We start from the raw sequence: 24,130 nt of genomic DNA, 5'->3' as shown, positions 1-24,130 counted from the left end.
AATGGGGATGGTTAGACAACATATGGCAGTGAAACCACTTGTTCATCTGTCAACCATCAGCAAAACTCTCAATCATCATTCTTCAGGGAACCTCGCTGTCTCTGCAGTGTAAGAATTTCTTCACTCTTGTGACCAGTGAAAGGACTTGAAAAAATGGCATGAAGCTGAGTCAGGGAGGTTTAGGTTAGATCTCAGGGAAAGGTTCTTCGCCCAGAGGGTGGTTGAACACTGGAACAGGCTCTCCAGGGAAGTGGTCACAGCATCAAGGCTCTCTGACTTCAATAAGCGCTCAGGCAGATGGTGGGGTTTTTGGGGTGTCCTATCCAGGGCCAGGACTCGATGATACTGATGGTTCTCTTCCAACTCAGCATTTTCTATGATTCTATTACAATGACTTGCAGTTAAAGACTAATGAAAGACTGAAAGCTAAGTCTGAACATTTGCTCAGAGAAATGTCACCTCTCTGCAATCTCCTCCTCTTTACATTACATTCAGGTATGAGAGCAACTCTGGGATACGTGTGTGATGCCAGGAAGAGTTCAGCACTGCACTGGAGAGCAGTAAAGTCTCTATCTGCCTATATCACACTCCTGCAGCCCCTACCTCTCCTCAGCTGCATCAGAGCTTGGAGTCTGGGTTTCAGGACAAACTGACACTGTTTTTCCTTTGGGAGCTGAGTAAGGAAGGAAGCCTCTGTCCTATCAGCCAGGAGAGTGTTATTGTTGGTTCTTTGTTGCTGGTCAGCAGAGTCCCGGAGACAGCTCAAGGCGATGCTGAAGGGATGCTCGTGCCCTGTTGAACAGAGTTGTGTAAAGAGCAAGCAAAGATGCAGAGCTATGCTAAAAACTCTTATTGTTATTGGAAAATTCCAGCACTGATGATCACCATGATGAACGCTTAGCATTTAACAGACAAAATTCAGTGGTTTATTTTAAACTGTTTCTTCTATTTCTGAAATCATCCCCTACAGATCTGTAGCACTCTTCTCTATTGTTATTGTCCTCAAGTCCCCCATATACACACCTACTCTCTCTCAAGCCTGAGGAGTTTCTAAAACCTAAACACAAGTTGTTAAAAAATAAAGTTTACAAATAAACAGCCTGCAAAGGCATTGACGCTAGCGGGCCATGTGTTTGTGAGGTCAGTTTAGTATTGGATTAAGGTAGCAGTTCAGAAGATAACAACCCATATGCAACAAACTGGGTTTTCAATATGATGCAACGTTTTGTGTGGAAAGCAGTCTCATTATTTGTGAACTGAAATGCAATGAAAAATACGTAAGTACCAAAAAAGTAGGATAAACATATTAGCTTCCTAACTGAAGGCTTGTAAGTCACCAATAGACCATCTAAAAATTCTGCTTCTTTCAGTTGCTGAAGTGCTTTCCTCTAGATCTAACACACTCTTGCTGAATGACTGCAGCAATTTGTTTGGTTCTGACAGAGCCCAAAGGCAAAGGGCTTGGGAAGTGCCAGGAGATGCTCTGACAGACATCAGTGGACACCTCTATCACAGACAGAAAAGATGGGATGAGGCTGCCCCTGACCTCCTGCTCTGCCTGTGAGGAGATAACTGCAAAGCTGAGCAGGACAGTATGACCAGCCTTCCAAGCCTGTAGCCCTGCAAGCTCATACCAGCAGCCAGAGGGTTTGAATCAGGCTTTGAGGCATGTCCTACCCCTGCTTCATATCTGCTGCAAAGAAGGTACTTCTTAGACCAGCCTAAAGATCTCCTATTTACTTGGAGCATCTGCTGAAAAGTGTGATGGGCTCCCACCCAGAAATGCACAGATTTGCGTGGAAAACGGAGGTAAGTGTGAAGTCTTTCAAAGATGTCACCATGCTTTGATTAAATGTGGATGCTGACACCATAAAAGCCAAGTGACATCTCAGAGCAGCTTGGTGTCACACCTCCCATCAGCAACAATGTCCCTACCATTGCTTTTTAAGTGAAGAGTGCAATGTTTGTGATGTTTCTCTGCCACACACAAAGTATCATTTATCACTTGTCCCTCTGGTGCCAGTATTAAGTACCAAAATGATGCTCAATATGGGAGGGCTCTTACCAATGAGAGGGTAAGCAGGCTCATCTTTTCCTGAGACCACCCAAAGGTGGTGTTCACTGGTCCTGCCCTGTTGGATAGGGAACAGAGAAGAGAAAAATGTTAGTTGAGAGGGGCCAGAGTGAGGGTCCATGAGGTTGCCCTCCACTCAGAAAGCAAAAGACAGCAAATCTAGGCTTGTCCACACCCACACTATCCTGTAAACCAGATGCTGCCAGCATCTTTAGCTAAGATCTGGCAACTGCCACTTACAGGGAGCCCAAGCTGTAGAAGGGTCTTCTTCATCACACTCTCTGCAGTTTCCACATTGGACACATTGACTGCAGTAGTCTAGAAAGGCAAACAGAGAAAATACAGGAAGCTAATACAAAGGTGAGAAGTTTGGTTATAGTTTCTCGTAGCTTGAAAATCTGGGGAAAATGTCACATCTCTGGGGAAAATGTCACATCTCTGTCTAATGACTGCCTTTACTAAATGATGATGGTTGGATGAGCTGTATGAATTTGAACTACACCAGAAAGGATGATGGCTATACAACACAAAAGCTATTCTCCACTACTTCTTCTGTCATGGGTCTATTATACCATCCAAAAATTTCATCCAGCAGAAATCACAGGAGGCGGATGGTGCTCAAATGCTGTATTTGATCCCATCAGTGTTTGACTGATTACAGTGCCGCTGTCACTCAAAAAGGTGAATATTGAACATGGTAATGCTCATCAACCATGAGTGTCCAGGGTCACTCTTTGAGGGAAGAATACCCAGGAGGCAAATGTGGCCCACCAAGCTCGGCACAAAGCCAAGAAATGTATGCTAGACTGGGACACATTCCAGTAAATTAGTTCAGGACAACACACCAGTGACTCCGTGATCAATATCCTCAACTCATAGCACTGGAAATAGGAATCGACTGGGCACTCAGCCACAAACTGTCATGAATTTTGAAGTGAAGCAAAAAGAAAAGATAAAAGAAGTCAGAGGTGAAGAATAATCTTAAGAATTCAGTGCTCTTTGGTAAGGGTGTGGCTACCTCCTCATTTCTCAAACCCTCCAAATGGGCTTCCAGTGGGAAGGATGCGGATACCCAGATGCACACCCTCTAAATCTTTTTAGGTGGGACTTGAATTTAAAACTGGAATACCAGCACAGCCCTGCCTTCCCTTCCCTACTCCACAGACCCCTGTGTACTCCTGATCTGATGAGCAGGTTCTTTGCCTTACTTACGGAAGAACAGTTGTCATCATCCAGCACAAAGATCTGAAGGGTCAGATTCTTCAGATACTCATTTTGTTTTACCTCATTGATATGCCTGAAAGTCAAAGAAAAGGGGAAGGCATATAATTTCCCAACCAAATTTGAGAAGGACCCTAAAATTTGGATGGGACATCCTCCTTGGCACTGTAATAAATACAGATTAATTATGACATATATGAATGTAATGTTCATAGTGCAGTCACACTCTCTTACTGACTTCTTTATCCACCTGCAGCCCAAAGACTAACACTCCCCCCACATGCAGTACTTCAGTGCAGATAGATGTGTCCTGCATAGTACCTTCCAGTGTTCCCTCAGGATCACTACTGTTCTCCATAAATCAGAAGATTTCTTCCCCTCTTTGTTCCTATATAAGCACTTTTGTCTGGGTGTTAGTGGAAGCAACATACAAAACATAAAAGGAAAAAGAAAGAACTGTAGCCTCTAGATACAATGTAATAAAAATTTTAGTTCAAATCAAAAAACATCTGAAGAATCAGTAACACTTTTGACAGTTCCACAGTGATTAGCAAAGTCAACCTCCAACTCCAAAGGAAAAAGGATGCTCCAACAATATTATCTTCTGATGGACCCCTTTTTTCCCAACTGTTAACACCAATTTTGCACTCTCCCAGGGGCATCTATATTCAGGTTTCAAAGGTGGATTTTTCAAACAGTACTTAGATACTTAACATGCTGAAAATCAGAGCACAATTTGACATGCAACTTTCTCTAAGGCCTATAGAGGAACCACCCAGAAGGATGGTGAAAGGAGGATCACTTACCACAGTAACACTGACAGCCATCGTTCCTTCACATCAGCTGAGCTGAAGACAAAAAGGGAGGCAGATCATCAAACAAGTGCTGAATGGGTAACAGCCTTCTGAAACTCTACCCAATTTCATTTATATATGGCTGTAAGTCAAAGTTGTTTCCTGCAAAGCCCTGGAACAAAAGCACAGTCCTTCCCTTCTTCTGTTCTATTTCAACAAATAATAAAAATAATAGTAACAAAAAAATCCCAGCAACAAAATGGACCACGTTTCCTGTCATACTGGTGAGTGTCCAGATAAGGGACAAATCCCTTTCTGTGAAGTTGGAGTTATCTCACCTCGTTATTTTTGCAGTGACCTCTAATTGCTATTTTCTTTCTCCTAGTATTTCCTTCCCAATGTCTGCCATTCCTAGAAGCTTTTGCTGCCAGCACAGGTTACCCAGGTTTCAAGGTAAGGAAATGGAAAAGGAAATGGGCCCTTTAGCCTCAGTCATTGTTTCACTTGACACATGGGAGACCCGAGTAGCTACCGGGATGCAGAGGGAGGTCTGATGTCTGATAAGATACCTGAAGGTGACAACATAGTTGGTGATAGGCCAGCCGATGACAAATGAGTTCTCGGGACTCATCTTTTTCTCTGTCACTTCACTGAGACAGGTGCCGGTCCACACTTCACTCAGATGCACTTGCTTTTTCAGCTTCAGGCTGGAGGAGGATCTACAATGGAAATTATTAATTCCTTAGGCCAGAGACCAACATCTAGACCTCCAGAGTCTGATCATGCACCCTTCCAGTCTTGCAGTGACAGCTCTTCATCTATACGTGGCAGAAGGAGTCAGACTGACAATCAGTTTTGTCCTTCTACCTCTTGCCCTCATGATGTATCTTCAAGCAACTTAATAAGGGAAAGGGCAAAACTGATTACACAACCTTTCCCTTCAGACAAATGGAGTGAACACTAATACCAAGAAGAATTTGTAAAAGTGGAAGAGGGAAATGCCACATTTTAGATTCACATTTCTAAAGAAGCATTGTTTTGGAGGCTGCTAGGTGCTCCACAAATAGATCAGAGTCTCATAGAATCACAGAATCTCAAAACTTGGAAGGTACCCACATGATCATTGAGTCCAACACCTGGCTCTGCACAGAACAGCCCCAGAAATCCCACCATGTACTGAGCCTAGCTTCAACAGCACCTACTTGGGAAAAGAAATGAGTGGGAATTCCTCTTACTTGGACTTGGCAATGACCAGCATATCACTGAACAAAATCAGGTGTCTTTCCTGGGTCTGCAGGCCCACGGTTAGCTGTACTCGCTCGTCCAGGATGAAGGTGGAGCCTGGGCTGCTGAACACCCCACTTGGCAGCCCATTGTCTGAATGGGAGGAGGAAAGAATAGTTTCCCTGGAGGAGTAAGAAAAATCACAAGACTTTGTCAGAAGCTTTTCATAGAAGGGTTTGTGATTGGACACAGGCATCTGTTTTGGAGAAGCCTGATAGCCCCATGCTTCTCCCAGCCCCTACTGCTCTCTATTATGACCCACATTCACCTAACTCTGCACAATTAACTTTACCAGCCTCAGACAGATGGAAAATTGCCTAAATGCCCACACCAAATCTTGTGATGTTAAGCTGCTGAAATAGTAGTTTGTGAGTAATTTCTCACTCAGGTAAAAGACTTACTTCCTGCACATGTGTGTGAGCTACAACTTGAACATGGAAAGCTCATGGCGTGGCTCAGCTGGGCGTGGGGGGCACTGCCCTTACTGCGCATGTTTTCCATCCAAACGGAACAATTTGTCAGCACAAGAGTTGCAGCATAAAGAAAATGAACTGCATGTACTCCTCTAATTCCAGACATCTGATTCTGGCTTGCCTGGCTGCCATCCAGCTTCTTGTTTCCACTGGGATTCATGCAGGTGCTCACCATTTCCAGAAAACCCTGAGGGTTTTTGCATGTTGACTGCAGTCAACAATGGGGACTGAACCAGACCCTCTCCCTATACTGTCCTCAGCTGGAAGAGCTCTGCCAAGCGCAATCTCCTCGCTTGTACCTCAGCACCCCCACTGAGCACCTCCTGAGCACTGCTCTGGGCTCAGGTCAGCTGGCACACAACAGCTCCCACAGCCATTTCTGGGTCTCAGCACGTGGGATGTGCTGCGTGAACATGGAAGAGTTCATGTTCATGTTCACACAGTGTGTTCATGTACCTAACCCTGATTTAATTAGATTTAATTAGTGAACCTAGACTTAGATTGACACAGAAAAAAACTCACAGAGATCCTCCTGTCTCTACACACAGACAAAAATGTGTATCTTGCTTGCAGGCAAGAATACTTGCCTTCCCTTCACCCCTCAGCAATTCTGCTCTACCCTCTACTGCTCTACTCTCTAGTCTGAGGGCACTCTACACAAACAAAAAACCACACGAGCTGTAAGTGTAGTATTTTTGACATTGTTGGTCTTAACTCAGTTTCCACTGGCATCATAACTGAACTCATTTGATTTCACAGGAGTGAGGTTAAAACGAGCCAGTAGTTGCTTTACTAAAATCATCTCCCAGTCACAGGAACACCTGCACTCAGGCAAACAGAAATTACCTCTTTCCTCCTCACCTCTCCACAGCCACCAACAAGTGAATCCTTGGCTTATGCAGCTGTGGGGTAACAAGTGAGAAGCTAAATAACCTTCAGATATGGTATTAAAAGGTCTCCATGTCTATCAGCTGAGCAATGAGAGCCATGGCATCTTACAATCCTAGCAGTGGATTTCCTAAAGCTGGAAGATTACCCAGCTTTATAAACACAACAGCAGGATAGCAAAAAAATCTCACTGATGCTCTGGTGGCCTAAGCAAAGATGGCATTGGACCAGCTCCCTCCATAGCAATACATCACAAGAAACATTTAAAGCTTCCCTCCCTCACAAGGATGTTCTCCAGCCAAATAAAGTCAAGAATTTGTTTCTCTTCTTCACTTTTTTTTTCCCCTAGTGCAATTTAGAGTGGGTGGGAGGAAGGACAAAAAAGTCACATAACTTTGTCAAATGACAACCAAATGAAAATCAGTCCTGCCCTTTATATTAAATGATCCAGTCTCAACTGACCCCCCCACACTCATTCCAGAGAAGCAGGATGTACTGTGCATCGATCACCAATGGTGTGATACAAAAGGGATATTCTTCGGGAGGGCTGGTCCAGATCAAAATGTCAATCAGTTCAGCTTTATCATCTCTTTCTTACAAAGAAAGAAAAAAATCAAACTAAAAAAATCCCTCAGGAAATGTTATTTACAAGACTGCTATCAGAGCAAGGCAGAAAGGACCATGGTATCCCCTTATTTGTCTCTAGCAGCGACACAGTGCTGCAGGAGGAAGAGGGGATGAGGTCGAGGAGGACTCAGCTCCCACTGTTGGAACTGAGGTGCTCAGCTCAGGGCTAAGTAAGCACACTTAGAGTTTCAGCAGAAGATGTTCAGCAGAAGATGTACATGTCTGGCATGTGGCTCCCTGACTGCTGACATTCCCAGTGCTTCACACTGCAGGAGCAAAGCATCAGCAGAGACTCGATGGAGATGCAGGCAAGGAAGGCAGCTTTCCACTACCCCAGCTGGTTGTAAGGGAAAGCTGCTGTCCTCTGACAAGGACATGGCTGTCCTGGAACATGTCTGGGTCTGGCGGCTCTTCCAACAAACATCCTGAGCTGATGCCATCCTGCACAGGGCTATCAGGGTCTGGGCATGCCTCCCACCACTCCCTCCACCTCCAGAGGCAGCTCCAGCCCCCTAACCTGCCCAGGTGTACCTGTAGCTGAGCCAGAGGCAATTCTCAGGGCTGTCCCTCCCCCTGGCAGTCCAGCAGATGGAGCAAGGGCTGCAGAGGGCTCTGGCAGTGAGTAAGCTGGGGGTGGCTGCACAGGGAAATGCTGAGGTGGAACGCCAGGATGCTCCTCAGGGGTGCTAAATGCAGCCCATGTCCTGCAACCCACCACGTCTGTCTGGTGCTTCGTCCCTCTCCACCTGCCCCCGCCTGCCCCTGCTGCAGGACCAAATTGCCCTCAACATTGTTAAATGAATTTGAAAACCAGTTTGATTTCAGTCTGTATAGGCAGAAAGATGGAAACAGGAGTCAGAAAGGTATTTCCTCTACCTGGAATGGGACTTTGATTTGCCAAGGGCTTTGGTAATGGCAGATGAGGTAGATCGTCTTCTTTGGACGATGGGCTTCATCTTCTGCAAGACAAAAAGATATTCAAGTTAGCCTGGCCACCTTGGAAACAGACCTGCTGCTCATTGCACTCTACAAATTTTCTTTTTGTCTAGCTAATAGTCATGAAACCTCAGCACTGAAAGCCATGATCTGTGCTGTCAGACACCTCCCTTCCCTTCCTGATCATTAAAACACTGCTCAACTCTCACATTTATGTTTTCACAGCCAAATCTCAAAGTAATTATATGAATAAACAGAGGAAAAAACCCAAAGTACGAAGTTCAAGAAAAACTTCCAAACATTCATACCATGGAATAGTTTGTTAGGGAAAGGTATAGAAATACAATTTAAAACTGGACCAGACAAAGATATGAAGAGCATGTAATACTCTAGGGAGTCGTACTTCATCAGCTGGAGGAATGGATGAGGCTCCTTAGTAGATTTTTCTCTATTTTCATTTTCCATGACTCACAGGCTCAGCAAACAGGCTGTTACTAGGCCCCTCTCCAGGCAGCCTAACCTCAAGACATTTGTGTCTTTTTTAACAGCCACAGCATCTTATATAACACAGAAGTGGGGTGACTGTAATGGTGAGACCTGAGAGTTAGAAATGATAACTATCCAAGTCAACATATACAGAGGTCACAGGTCTCCTTTTATTTGCTAAATAAATTTTGTGCCGGAGAAAGATGACAGATTTTAGCCTGGGAGAGAAATCCTTACATCAGTGACTCTTGATTAGTAAGCATGGGAAAATCTGTCCCATGGCTCATTTCTAATTTCAGCATTTGCCTATGTTAGAGCTTTAAGTGCCAGGGAGTTCAGAGCATATTGAGACTTACTGATCTTTTGACTTCTGAATGTTACAAAATATGAAAAATTCTAAGAATAAAAGAAATCATGATTGCTGGTTGATGAGGGAGAGGCCCTATGGGGAAAATTTGTTCCTTTTGTTAATTGTATACTTTTCAAGGTCTGTGCTGAACACAGAAGACATTCATTGCATGTGAGCTCACTGGTTCCATCTTTGAGGACACAAGGCTATTACAGCTTGGCACCTTATGACAACATTAATATTCTTGTGATGTCAGAGGAAGGTATTATCCTCATATCAGTGATAGAAATGCAAAGGACAGAGCCATTTCAGTCAATTTGCATGACTGGTGTTCACCACATTGTGTCTGGTTTTTCAGAGCAAACTGGAAGGCTGGCTGGGGCTGGTTTGAAGTACTTGCTTCTGTTTACCCTCCCTGGAGCTACAGAAGCTCAGCATGGCTGCAGGTCTGTCTCCAGGGGTTTGTGTGAGAAAATAAAAGTTGGTTACGTGATGTAACACAGTTCAGAAAGGAAATCCGTGGCAGAGGCTGGTGTGGAGTCCAGCTGTCAGGGAAGGGACATCCTCCTCATCTCCCATTTAGTTTATACCTTTTGACTTCTGCAACAAAAGACGTGGGAATCCTACAGGCTAGAGCTTTCTACAACACAGACTCCTTACTCCATGCCTGATCAGGTCCAACAGAAGCCTCCAAAACACAGATGACCTTGTGAAAAAGCATGTGTGATTATGTAACTTGAGCTGGAGTGGGCCTGCAAGTGTGATTTAGTAAAGCAATTTCCTAATATATGAATATTCACTTTGCAGTATCAGTAGTGTTCCCTGAGTAGGTTCCCTGGGTACATATACATATGTAGACAGAGGCAGATGGATGGCAATTTCTCCCTCATACCCTGCTATGACATTGCCAAGCGAAAATCTGTCTTTGGAAGTTTCACAGGGAGAACTGAATAAAAATAACATCAGCTCAGAAATGCTTGTTTTTAAAAAAGGAAGTTCCTACTAAAACAGAACATCTGGCTTCTGGAGGTGCCTTAATAGAATAAAATGTTCCTACAAACATAATGCAGCAAAGCATCAGTCATGCACTATCTTAAGGTGGGAAGCGAGGATGGGTGTGGATGCCTGGGGGCAAACGCCAGCAGCTGCCAGCTGCAGCGGTCACGGATGAAGACAGGGTGAGCTGGTGCACCTCTGTGCCAGGGACATTGCAGATTGCAGCAGCATCTTCAATGGCATTGTAATAAACCCTTGCTTGTGATAGTATTTTCTGTGCCAACAAATCCCACGGCACACAGTACCTTGCTGTAGGTAGGGCAATCATTTTGTCCACTCCAAAACCACTCTCTTCTGGGGTACAAGTGGTACTAAAGACATACATGGTGGAATTTTAGTGTAGGAGGGCATTTATCCCAGAATAGATTTCAGGGAGTCAGTACTGGTGGATCTCTTCTTCTGACCACTGGCAAGGGTTTCAGACTGTATCTGAATGGTGGCAGCAGTGCCTTCCAAGCAGCCTTGTCTTTGCCCACACACCTCACCTCTTCTGAGAGGTCTGAGGACCTGTCCCAGAGCACCACTTCCAGCAGGCACTGGGCTACCCCTGGACGTCTAACAAAGACAGAACTGTGAGTTTCCAGTGAAATGCTGTGACTACAGGACACAAGGTACTCCCCATACTTGATCTCTCCAAAAAAAATGCTGAGATCATCAGCTGTCCAGAGGTCCAGCTGCCTGACCCCAAACAGACTCTAGGCAAACCAAAAAACTGCCTTCCAAGACCTCAGCCAAAGTCTCTTTGATCCTAGCCAGTCACGTCCCTTTGGCAGGACATCACTGAGATGACGGAATCCCCTTACTGTAGGTAAGGCAATCATTTTGGCCACTCTGAAAGTAGCATTGGACTGAGGGAATTGGACACAACTAATTGGCACAATTTCAGGGGTAACATACTTAATTTGCATATTTAATAAAGGAATAATAAATTGTTCTGCCTTTGGTTTCAGTAGGCATACAAAGTAGAACAGTTGCTTGTGTGCTCCCTCTCCACATGGGAGAACCTAGGTGTATAGCCCATTTTAAACAGTTTGCGTATGGGCCAGTCCATGTAAGTGACATTTTCTTAAGAGGCAGCTGGACAAGGACAGAGTCTCCTAACACCTTGAGTGTTCTCCCAGTGCCATGTAAATGTGCTCTGAATCCTGCATGCTTCTAAGCTCTACAGTTTTATGGTTTTCTTGCAAAAAAACCCCTCCCATCTCACTACACAGAAGCAGCATTACAAGTCCTCTGTCTGATGCTGGAGCCCCTTCATCCTCCTGCCCAAAGGCTGGGCTCAAGCAGAGCTGGCTGGGCTCCAAGGCGGGGGCTGGTGGCTCCCAGCCGGGCTCACCTGGCTGCCAGCAGCGTTGGGCAGCTCTTGCCCACGAACATTGTTTCTAGATGAAGAGGGCACCTCGTTGTGCTCCTCCATGCAGGAGCTAGGGAGTGTTTTCCTGGAGGTCAGCTTTGCTCTCATTCACTGGGCACGGAATCAGAGAACCGCTGAAGGACATGGCGTGATCTCTGTGCTGTTTTGGTGCCATGGAAACAGATACTCATTTACCCAACATACTCTGGAAGTGCTTGAACACTTCTAACACTCTGGACCATGTTTGTGCATTACTCATCTCTGAGCTGCTGATTTTAGCTGTGTATTTCTTGGCACCAGGGAGGTTGTGAGTCTAATGCCCTTCATTCCAAATCCATGTATGGTCTATGCTATCGGCTCAGCTGGCCAGCAGCAGAGGGGTTTTTTTCCCCCACTGGCCTCTGCACTTGAATGTTATTCTCCAGATAGTTAAGGTGGGATGGAGCTGAAAAATAATGACACCTGCTTAGCACAGGGTGGGTTTTCCTTCTGTCAATAGCTGGTCAAAGTTTGCAATACCTGTAGCTCTGGAATGACACTGTTTGGTTTAGTTGCCATTCAGAAATGAAAAAAAATTGTTTAACAGGGATTTTTCTGCACAACATAAATTGATATTTGTTTCAGAAATATTGATACACTGTTTCTTTGAAACTACCCCGTGCTTTCTTCAACCCCAGTGTTTCAAGGTGGGGTTGCAGCACCCAGCTCACACTTCCAAGGGAAATTTGCTGCTCCCAACGCTCTTAGCTGCCAGGCTCTGTTACTCTTTTATGTGGAACATTAAGCTGTCAGTGTCACTCTCCCCTCATTAGACAAACAGTCCACTTCTTTGCTGCAAAGGTGATGAAAGGGTATCATATACTCTTCAAAAAAACCACCCCAATTTTTATAACCATGTACTCAGAGTCCATTTCATGCTGACATTCTTATCTGTTAGGGAGGCTTATGTTGCTAAAGACACAGTGAGAGAGAGTAAAACATGGGTCACAATGTCGTTGATTATTTGAAGCATCACAGATTGTTCAGAGCCTGCAACATCAACATTATTCTTATTCTTGGATGGATGTTGTGAAACACTTTGTTCCTACAAATTCTCCCCTCACAGTATCAGCATGTGCTGTCAGAGCAGATAGCAGATCACTGCCAGTAATCAGCTGAGCACAGTTGTCAGTGGTCTACTAGAACAGGGCAAAAGTTACTGTATAAATGTAGGACATGGCCACTTAGTTCTCAGGCAGCATTCAAAAAATATTTAAGAACCCAGTTAAGAGTACAGAAACAATTCATCACTTGGACTTGGATCCATCCATGTGAAAGCAACTGCTGCTGTTCTAGCCGATAATGAGTTTACATTAGCAGAGGCATGCCTACGAAAGTCTCTTAATGAGATAATGTGGGACACTGCCGCCTCCTGCTCTGTTCATGTGAGCACTGGATGCTCTACCATGTACCCATGTCAGACTGCTGTTGCATTTCTAGTTAGAAAATGCCATCAGAGAAAGATAACGACACAGAAGAGGAAATTGTTCAGTGCATAAAATGGAATCAGGCATTAGGTTACATGAACTGAAAAAAACCTTGGCTTGCCATTGTATGTGGACTTAAAGTGAGTTTAGGGAAGAGTGCACCCGCACGACTGCTGTCTCCTTCACTCCTGCTCCCAGACTTCATCTGCCACTCAGCAAACTGTACAGTTTGAACATGACCCCTCAAGCTGGAACAGTTTTAGCAGGGGCTCCAGCAGCTGTTGTCTTGCAGCCATTCCCCCTTGCCTCAAATGGGAAATCCATCACAGGGCACCCACTGGGAGGCAGGCACGCTGTGGTTGCCTGCCTTGAGTCTCATCAGGGTGCTGTGCCACTCTGCCAGCCTGGTCTTGGCTGATACTGGCTTGAAAAGCTACACTCCTTCCTACATCATGCCGTCACCTCCTTGGAGGAGATGTGTTTTCTTCTCAGCCTTGGTTTCCTGCCCAGCTCAGAATAAGATAAAAACACTCCACTTCTCCAAGTGTCTCTTAAAGGTGAATATTTGGAGTTCTAGGACCAAGACAAAACCCTTGGCTGTGATTTGTTTCTTACACTGGCTTCCCCCTCTTTGCACAGTTCTCAGCCAGGGGAAGATTGGATCATCTCATTTACAAGGACTGGCTGAGGGACTCGGGCTTGTTCAGCCTTGAGAAGAGACAACTGAGAGGTGACCTCATCAATGTCTGTCAGTATCTGAAGGGAGGGTGTCAGAGGCTGGACCCAGGCTCTGCTCGGTGGTGCTGAGCAGTAGGACAAGAGGCAATGGGCAGAAACTGGAAGACAGGAAGCTCCATCTGAACATGAGGAAGAACTTTACTGTGCAGGTTCTGTGCGCACTGGAACAGATTGCCCCGAGAGGGTGTGGAGTCTCCCTCTCTGGAGATATTCCAGAGCTGTCTGCACACAATCCTGTGCATTGTGCTCTAGGATGACCTGCTTGAGCAGGGAGGATGGACCAGATGACCCAATGTGGTCCCTTCCAGCCTTACCCATTCTGTGATTCTGTGAAGATGCCATGTATAGCAGAGATATACTCCCATGATAGTGGTCATGACTAGGCATTGCTAACCAGCTTCCTTCCAGCTCACCGCCAGGCAGGCAGGCAGGCCAGCATGACCCGACAGGGAAAAGGCTCCAAAATGGAGAAGGCCCTCCAAAATACATGCTCTGTATGAACCATGGTTTGATGTGAACTCAGAGCTAAGAAACTTGGGTGTAAATATTTATCTGAGCCATTTTACACAGCTTCATCTTCCTGTCATGTTTCACTAACTGCTTCCCTCGCTCTTACTGCTAATACACAGCTCCAAACAAACTAAAACATTTCTTAAAATATGCAGAGCCTGGTGGCAGTAAACCAGTTTGCAAGGACACACTTTGAAACATTTCCTTTTCCTTCCAAGAAATGGAACCCTGCTGGTTTATTTTAAAATGTCCCATATAAGTGGGACTGAGAGAAACAATTCTTGCCTGCCAAAGGCCAAGTGGGTTTTCCACTTGGAGGTGGAAAGGGAGGTGGCTGGGGATTAGCTTAATTCACACTAATCTGTTCCATGCCACATTTTTTCCCTGCTGCCATGGATTACTTGTGCCTTCCTTGGAGTCTGGAGCAATGCCAGCAGTGGATGGCAATGAGGGAGGATATCCTGCAAAGTGTGGAAGGGACTGTCACCACACAGAGCACCAGTCTTCCTGACTGAAGCAGGTCTTTCTGAGCAGCTGATGTAATGGGGATATTCTTAAGTGGCACTGGGCTGGAACCCAAATAAGGACACTTGGAACTTGTCATGGCTTGGGGCTGTGTTTCTGGCTACTGAACACAGCCTTGCCAGCAATGCCCATGCCTGGAGAACAGCACAAATGTTCAGTCCCATGACACAGCACTGCTCGCGGTCCCAAAGAAGAGCAAAACTCTCAACTGTCACTCAAAGACAGGCAAGGTGGGGCCCAAAAGCTTTAAGCAGGAAGACAAACCACAGGTGTCATCCATCAACTGTGCCTCTGTAAAAAACATGGTGCCCACCTGCAGCTCTGTGTTCCCTGAGGTCCCAGAACCGGACAGAGAAGTGAAAACTGATGAATACAAAAATAAAAATATATCCTGCTATTTCCAAGCCTCTCAACCCTGATACAGTGTTGGTGGACAGAATCTCTAAAAGTTAGAGGCAGCCTCTGCTGAGAACATCCACAGGCGGTCTTTTCTCTGCAAATCTTAAGGTTCAGCAGGAGAGGGGTGTTTGTATATTCTGGAACAACAGAAAAAAAGCACTGCAAGAACAATGTTTACTGCTGGTGAGGGTCATTCTTAGATATCACCTGCAGCAGGAATATGCCCTGAACATCCAAAGGATACGCTTGGACAAAGTATTTTTTGCATCAATATCAATTTGAAAAACTTTGAACAACATAAATACAAGTCTCTTTCTGTCACTAGCACAGCACAGCAAATCACTAATTGATGGAAATTGAAGAGATCAATAAATATTGATGTTGATTCAGAAATACTTCTGAATTTTGAGCATTTGGCCTGGCAAGACATGAACAGATGCTAGATGAAGTGCTTCCTCCCCCTTCTAGTACTGGCAAGGGAGATTGAAAGCACTGGGAAAAGTAAAACCTTGTTTTATAAAATTTCTTCCCTTTTCTTCGAAGTCCAGACAGTTTTGTCACAATTCTTATGTCCGGGGCCAAGTAAATTTGAAATATGTGTTGATAATGGATTAGACCAAACATCTGGCATCTGTTGGGATTTTCCTGAAATTCTTCTTCATATGCTGAAAACCTATCACAACAGATTGCCCCTACATGTTTTGATATAATTTTATAGCAGGACTCTTCCCTCATTCCTTTCCTTCCTTTGAACCAATGCTGAAAGCTACCCCAGGAACATCTCACAAGGAATTCTAAAGAAAATCTCTACACACCTCTACACACATTTATGGTCTCTGGCCTTAAGCTGAGGCATGCTCTGACGATGAGCATGACATCAGTGAATAAAAGGTGACTACAGATACTACTCACATGGGAAATCAGTGGGAGTACACTTTTATAAAGCCCTTTGGACCATTTAATTTATGTTGGTACTTTGGGGTAGAAGTTTGTGTTGTGAAGTTGTATATATAACATTGGAAGGGAACTTGCTGGGTTTCACAGGATAAAAATTCATCAATGAGGCCAAAGTAAATTAAGAATCATGCTCTTTCTTTAAAAATGCAAATAAACAGTTCACTGAATTGAGCTTTGGCAAAATGAAAAACTTGCAGAGAAGCCAAATCTAAGGAACAGAAAAATGTAACACATTCCTTAGTGTCTTTAAAATAACTCCTTTTCCCTCTGCCTCTTGGTTCAAAACCCCTCCTCCTGCCACATTAAAAATTAAAAACTCATAGACAGCTGGGTCTGCTCAGCTGCAGAATTACTTCAGCCTTTCCATGCAGGGCTTCTGAGCATGAGTATGGTGGTCCAGACCCTGCCAGGGCTGAGATTACCTCCCAGTGCTTGAAATGCAGACTACCCAAGTCTGTGCGTGATAAAGGAAAATATAAACTGCGCAAGGAAGAGAAAGTGCAAACCACAAACAGTTTACAAGGCAGAAATGCTTCAGGTCTCCTGAGCAGACAGTACAGCTCCACTTGACACTGGTACAAATCCTCACCTCTCCCAGGCACACACCCAGGGCAAGGTGCCAAGGTGCCAGTGGCCCACAGCACCCCTGGGAGACTGACCAGAGACTCACCACCTTTAGAACTGCCCTGGATTTTGCTCAGGGATAGAATGAGGCTGGTTTCCAAGCCAGCTTCCCCCAGCCCTCATGCAAACTTGCAGGAATTGTGCTCCCCAAGGAAGGTCCCATGTTCCCCCCACATGACTGATGCTGCTGCAGGCAGAGGGTCAGTGGGCCCCTCCACCAGGCCACTGCCAGCAGCCTTCGGAGCCTGTGAGCTTAAGTACTGAGTGAATGTTGCTTCATGTTGAGTGATGGTGCTTCTCATCTATTTACAATGATTAAATCATTTTATTTGCAGCTTGGCCAGAGAAAGGGCTTTGAGAAGAGACAGCTCTGTGCATCTGGATTTCATTAGAGCTGAACATTAATCCCTTTATGCCTTATAAGCATCCCGTTAGCATTATACAGACTCGGCGGTTGTTAAATGGCATTCGCAGAGCTGACTGGCTGAAAAATGGGTTAATCAACAGCATCTCTGCTAGCACACACCATGAAAGGCATTTTCCTCCTTCTGCTGCTTGCTCATCTGCCTGTCAGCATCACTGTGGGTACACTCATAGTAGCATTTTCTGTCAAACTTCTTATCAGACCCCAGGATAGGTTTGTGCTGAATTGCAGGATTTAACTCCACAGAATTCTGCATTTGATTGAAATGAAAAATAGGCATCCTACCCTCAAATGAGGATCCCAAGATCATGAATTTCAGTGGAGCTGAGAGTCTAACGTTACATGAGCTGGGCAAATAAAAGTAGATTTTGGCTTGAACAATCACACTTTTTTGCCAGTTTTTGGAGTTGCAGGAAGGCATTAAGGGTTGAGCAGTGATAGAGGCCAAGAGGGAGACATTGCTCAGCTGCTGAGAAAAGGTCAAGAAAGGGAAGGCAGAAGGGAGCAGCATTATGTGAACTGAGCCCATGTGAAACAGAAGGTGCAAAGGAGAGGTTTGAAAACACAGCCTGAAGAGCTGCCAGTGGACTGGGAAAGGGAAGGAGAGAAGCTGTTCAGAGCTGATGAGAAGCTCGAAGATCAAATAACCTGGAGGCCAGGGGAGAGTTTGCCAAGGCTAGCAAAGAAATATGCACATTCTTTTACTACAAAGCTCTTGCTATGAACCAATGCAAGTCAGGCTGTGTGGCTTTAAAGAACGTGTCCCATTCTTTGATGGCATGAGAGGTAGGAAAATACAAACAGTGGAATCACTTCTATGCACATAAAGTTCCTTGCACAAGGCTGTTATAATTATTCCACAGGAGCAACTGCTGCAAGCCACTGCAGAAACTCCGAGATGATCCAAGGAAAAGAAACAACAAAGGCAGAAAATCTTGTTCCCTTGAAGGCAGTAATAAAATGCCAGTGTTCTGCAGAGGATGGGGGTGGTGAGAGTGGGTATATCATCCCCTGGCAGCCAGTAAGGCTAAAGCAGCATAATGACCCCTCATGCCCTGTGCAAGGGCACAGGGTGGGGTTGTGGGGGTTGGATCTGTGTGACAGAGGGGCAGCACAGAGGCACAGAAGCATGGAGGTTCACCTGCCCCCAGGAGCACCTGGAGAGTGGCCATGGGGCTTTTTGGAGATGTTGTTCTCTGTGCCTCCATTTCCAGTACAGCCTGAAGGGGCAGGCAGTGGAAAACTCCAAGAAACATTCAATTTAAAGACAATTATTCTATTCATATATTATTCCCTGCTTTAATTTCTCACAGCATTTCTTTTTCACTTTTGCCTTAGCATCTACAGTGTGAAAACTGCATCAGCTGAAACTAGGCTAAATACAGGACATACTATGGAGTACAGATGACCCCAAAGGCTTCCTAGAATCTGTCTGTTGTGCCCCACTTCCCATTACTTGATCTTAACATGTTTATGAATAAACTAATATATCCAGTCATGAGTATTTTCATGGGTCTTTGGTAAACACTTTATAATTTGACATAATCTTTCCAATTTTGAGGTGTTCAGAGCAAAAAACAATTATCCAGCAAGATTTACAGACAAGCTACATAGATATAATTTATATTTGCCATTACTTAGCTGTTAGTATCTAGTAGTTTTACTAATTTTCAAGAGGAAGATTTTCCTGAGGTTGAATAGCAGCCTCTTCATGTGCAATCCCTACACAAGGACATGTGCACATACACATCTGCATACACACATACACATGCACAAAGCTCTTTTGGTTATAAATTTCCCAATAAATGTAGCAGACAACTTCAAAACCAAACCAAAACAAGCCTTTAAATAGGAATTATGAAAAATAAGTTTTAAATCACAAAAGCATCCTGTTTTGCTTCAGTTTCTCTCTCACATACCACAAACTGGGCGCCACCCTAGCTGTTTTCCGAGGGGCTAACTATGGATGCCTGGTTTTGGAAACTTTCATGTCCTTATCTGTCCTGCCATTTGGTCTGTGGGGACATGAGGAGGGCAGCACTGTGCACAAGCAAAGAAGGGCTGATCCCTAGTGCAGGGGCGCTGAGCACCTATCCCTGTGCCAGTTCCTCTTCCCACAGCTCTAAGATACCTCAGGAGGAAACACAGAGAAGTGGGAGATGAGAAGAAGTGGGGTTTATTGGTTTTTAGCTTTGCTTTAAACCACAGTGACTGTCACACTCCCAGCCTCTGGCTGAAGTGGAGAAGGTGCTGTTAAGCAGACTGGCTGTTTGCTCTGTCAGATGTCAGCACCCACAGTGCTGACACTGCCTTGAGGAGATGTCAGTCCCACACTAGCAGCACACAGAGGGGTGGGGAGCTGCCACGGCAGATTTCCTGACTTAGCTGAGAAGCCATCGACGTAGCTCAGCGTGCACCACAGCACCACACTTCAGTACGGCCCCTGGGTGACTTGTGTGTGCCAGCCGCCAGTCAGACACACTGCAGGGTGTCCCCTGAGCAGTGCTGCCAACAGCCAATGCACTGCTGGTGCTCCAGAGGCTGCTGAGGGTGTTCATTTGAGACAGGTGCGTGTGACACAGATGTGACTGCACACAGGTGATGCAGGACACAGGTGAGCAACAGCCTGAGTGGCTGAGTGCTGCTGGGGGCATTCTCAGAGGTGTTTGTATTCAGATCTGCTGGGAGCTGTTGCTCCAGCAAGAGCTGAATGGTGTCAGCTGGCAAGAGTGGAGGAGTGTGTAGTATATTGATGAAAGTGAACAGAACAAATACAGGAATCTGGGGGTGTTTTGGAGGGTGCTGGTGTGACAGAGGGGTGGTGAACCTGGGGCAGGCAGGAAGATGGAGTACACTGTGCTGCTGATGTAATGCTGTCCACAAGGGACCAGGAAAGGATCCACAAGGATCTCTGCATCAGAGCTGCAAATCAGAACCTTATGCATTACAAGCAGGAGAGGATCTGAGAACCCTCATGGCTGGTCATGAAGAACAAGCACCCGCTACATCTTCAGTCTAATTAAGAGAAACCATATTCATGGTACATTTCTCATCATCTCCCATACCTGTGAAGTAAAACCAGTCTGACTACAGAGGTGATTGAATCACATCCCCTGGTTACAACCTAAAAGAGTTCCAGCCCTGGAGCTAGCTCCTCTGCAAAGAAGAGACCACTTCCCAAGTCTGGGGCTAGCCCAGTTGAATTATAATTAAGAAAGGTGGAGCACCAAGAAGCATAAGCAATCACCTAGACCAGAGCCATGTCAAGTGATCTACATTTGGGTTCAGCCAAAATCTAAAGTGCAACAGCACTTAAAGACAGGTAAAAAGAAAGGAACTGTATCCAGTGCTGTTGATGCAAAGACCTTTGCTGAGAACCCAGCGACTGCAGGGGAGACACACACACTATCATTACATCTCCATGCCTATCCAAAATTAGGCTATCCACCCATCCAAAGTGTGGTATCATGTTTGAGAGGGATTCCGTGAAGCCACTGACTCTCAAAAAATCCAAATCTACTTAAACCGATAAACTCTAATATTTATTTTCCTCATGGAAGGAATCTATGTTAAATTTTAAAGCCTCACTAGAGGGCGATAAATAGATGTGCTTCAACAAAGCTATTGCCTGTGCAGGCAGTGAGATCTTGGAGAAAACTGGTCAGCTGCAGTCTCGGGGGGTAGGTTTAAAAGGTCTGTGCAGACCAAAACAGTGTCCTGAACACCTCTCTCTGGCTCACAGACTAAATACTTTACTTCTCTTTAGCTGTGCACAGGAAAGCATCAGTCCAGGGGCCCAAGAAGTTTACCCAAGAACTTCCCTGCAGCTGCGCATGAGCCAGCTCTCGGCGAGGCATTGGCAGCTGATTATCAGGAACATTCCCATTTGTACATAACCCATCAAGTACCCGTGGCTTAATGAGCTGGAAGTCATGCTCGACAAACTGATGACCAGGTCCTTAACGGCATCAGTGGAAGGCTGAGGTTCAGTGCCTGGTCCTCCTTTGTGCATCTGGGGAATACAATCTATATAGAGCTTCATGCTCCGGCAGAAGAGGTGTTCATGGCCCTAGTGGTCAGGCTGTGCAAGTGAGACACTGGCTGTGATGCTGAGGCAAAGAGCACCCTGTTAAATGCCCTCATTTTCCATCGTCTGCAGATAATGCAGAGTTGCCACATCACAGCAACACTCCGGGTTACACAAAGGGATCAATAGGCAGGGGTCTGCTTAGCAAAAAGAATGTTAAGGAATATTGTAAATATGGAATAACGTCAGAAGGTAAACGGAAACCCAGCCACCACTGTCTTAGGTAGGGCTCATAGGTAAAAACTGCAAGTGGCTCTAAAGAACTGGCAGCAAAAGCTGCGATGAACCATCACTCTGGATCACAAGGATTTACCTGGCTGTGGGCACACTCCAGCCCCTGGAAAGCATTACAAGTATTACAACTAGCTGCAAATTTTTAATTTTTTTTTTTTTTAAACAGAACTTGCTATTTGTTCCAGTGGAAACTCCCTGCAAAGAAAATTGTTCCACTCAGACACTGTTTGTGTTGGATGAATCATTTGAGAATTTCAAACTGGCACTTTAGAAAATGCTTACAGCTTTCCCTCTCGCTTTCCATTATTTCAGGCTAACCTTAGTGCTAATATGATATTTTGTTGTTTGTTCTGTTGAGCTGAAAAATCACCAAGGACAGTTGCGGTTCTGTAAAGCCCGGGCACTCCCGTCCGGCCGCAGCCGGTGCCGCCAGCTGCCCTCAGGGGCGGCTGCAGCTGCTGCCGGGGAGGCAGAGGGATGAGGCAGCGATGGCAGGGTATCGCGCCTGTCCTTCTGTCCCGACACGAGCACACATAACGCACCCCCGACAGCTCCCTTGGATCAGCGGCGGGATGCAGCAGGGATTCTGAGAACGCGCTTCACCGCACCGGCGCTCCCAAAGTCCCGCGTGAGTCCCGTCCCGACCGCAGGCACGACCCCGGCTCCGCACACACCGGACCCCACCTCCGCCGCCCCCGGCCCATCCAGCGCCTCCCGATCCGCCTCCGCGGAGCCTCCCGCGGCCCCGGCGTCGACAGCTGAACGTCTCCGCCACCGACCCGCAGCGCAGCCACCCCGGCGGTGGCACACCCGCCCCCGTCCCGTCCCGTCCCGTCCCGTCCCGCCCGCGGTACTTGCCTGGCTCCGCGCGGAGCCCGCGGCGCAGCTCGGGGCGCGGCCGCGCTATCATGCCCGCGGCAGGGGCGCGGCGCGGCCCATGGCCAGTGGCCGGTGGCTGCTGGCCGGTGGCTGCCGGCGGCGGCGGCCCCACGCTCGGTCCCGGAGCAGCGGCGGCGAGTGAGCGCGGGGAGGGGCGGAGCGGGGCCGGGCGGGGCAGGGCCGGGCGGGGCCGCGGCGCCCCCGCCCCGAGCGCGGCTCTGGCGGCCGGACGGCCGAGCCTCGGAGCCCCGCGGGACCCCCCTTCGGGCACATGAAGGGGTTCTGAGGCCGCCCCGGAGCTGCCCCTGCCCCAGCTCGCAATGGCCGCGATGACCACGGTGGGCGCTACCCGGGAGCCCGGAGCTAGTACGGAAAAAGAGCGACCCAGAAAGTGACGCTACGAGATCGATTTTCTGAACAAACGCGGTGGGAGAGCCAAGAAGTGACAGGAGCCGGGACAGCCGGGCACGTGTGTTCTGGAAGGCCGCTCTTCCTGCACACCAGGGCACCTGAGCGCTCTGTTTCCCACTCCAAGACTTTTAAGGCTCCTCTCATAGGGATTTTTGCCATACCAGAGAGAGCAGAGTGGTGTGTAACAGCCCTCAGAGACTGGCCCGAGCTCCTGCTGCGGTCCATTAATGGTGCTGCCTAGAGTGGGGTCTACCCAGGGAGTGGGCTGGGATGGTGGGGCTTCTAGGAGCAGTTATCATAGAGAAGGCAGGAAAAGCAACAGGGGCCCAAATGCATTCTCTTTCTACCCCCATTTGTAGGTTTTAGTTGTTGTGTAGGAAGTTTTCTTTAGAAAGTTTTCTATCTGCACAGTAGAGAAATTTTGTGTCTATGGAGAAGTCTGTGTTGAGAAAGAATCCTCTTGAGAGACCATTCCAAGGTAAGCATGTACCAAGGAGTACATGTACTTTCACAGTTCTGTCACTTTGAGAAATATCTGTCCTATAAAGCCCTCTCTGGAGATGTGCTGAAAGGGATATATTACATGAGGAAAATGTACTCTAAACCAGATTAAGATATTTTGATCTCTTTCACGTCACATGTTCAGTCCTGCAAACGACTACTCAAAGTGTTAAATAAATGTAAGTGTTTAGAAGACGAGAGTGCACCACATCTCAGTCATACAGACTGTCTTGGAAGGTCAAAAGATTTTTTAAAACTATGAAGAAATATGAGGAATACTGTATTTGCCATCTGGTACTCTGTGGTCTGATCTTTATTTTCTCTCTGCATACAAGATTTGACAAGTTGTGAAATTTTGGGGATGACATCTCCTCTGTCTTTAAACAACCCTTACAAGTAATTTTGAATGTAAGATATATAAGAGACATTTTCGGAAAATGAAAGAGTAGTGATTTGCCTTTAAAAATACAAAAAAAGGCAGCCAGTCCCCTCCTTCCCTTCCTCCTTCCCGCCTCCCCACCTCTCCCCCCCCCCCCCCCCCCCCCCCCCCCCCCGCCTCCCCGCACACATTCATGGAGCATTACAAACTATGCAGTCCCTCCCCATCAGCTCTCATTCTCCTGGGAAATACCTCAGGAGGCATTTCCTGTAAGTGAAAAGGTACCACTGGGACAGACTAATTTAAGACTGCAGTCAAGACTACTGCTTGTTAGTGCTTTTCATCCATATTTTTCCATGTCTAGTGCCCAGAGTCTCAATATGGTTCTGCTTACTGTTGTAGCAACAATACAATTAAAATGGCACAGCCTTTTCCAAAGGATTCCCATGGATAA

The 24,130-nt window shown here is 46.3% G+C and overlaps 1 protein-coding gene across 1 annotated transcript in view; it reads right to left on the bottom strand.

The window, feature by feature from the left end:
• The window catches only part of LOC116450925 (rho GTPase-activating protein 20-like), a 30,739-nt gene extending 8,274 nt beyond the window's left edge, over positions 1 to 22,465 (bottom strand). The window contains exons 1-9 of the mRNA XM_032123914.1: positions 22,365 to 22,465; positions 8,238 to 8,320; positions 5,325 to 5,495; positions 4,659 to 4,808; positions 4,102 to 4,143; positions 3,287 to 3,371; positions 2,315 to 2,392; positions 2,066 to 2,132; positions 604 to 792 (exon numbers count right to left, since the gene is read on the bottom strand). Coding sequence (XP_031979805.1) covers positions 604 to 792; positions 2,066 to 2,132; positions 2,315 to 2,392; positions 3,287 to 3,371; positions 4,102 to 4,143; positions 4,659 to 4,808; positions 5,325 to 5,495; positions 8,238 to 8,317 — 862 coding nt within the window. The 5' untranslated portion in view covers positions 8,318 to 8,320; positions 22,365 to 22,465. The remainder of the gene's footprint in view (positions 1 to 603; positions 793 to 2,065; positions 2,133 to 2,314; positions 2,393 to 3,286; positions 3,372 to 4,101; positions 4,144 to 4,658; positions 4,809 to 5,324; positions 5,496 to 8,237; positions 8,321 to 22,364) is intronic.
• Positions 22,466 to 24,130: the final 1,665 nt, after the last annotated feature.

The sequence above is a fragment of the Corvus moneduloides genome, chromosome 14 (assembly GCF_009650955.1).
Source record: "Corvus moneduloides isolate bCorMon1 chromosome 14, bCorMon1.pri, whole genome shotgun sequence".
Classification (NCBI taxonomy): Eukaryota; Metazoa; Chordata; class Aves; order Passeriformes; family Corvidae; genus Corvus; species Corvus moneduloides.
Note: the sequence above shows the minus strand (reverse complement) of the source record. Positions and strands in the feature narration are given on the sequence as shown.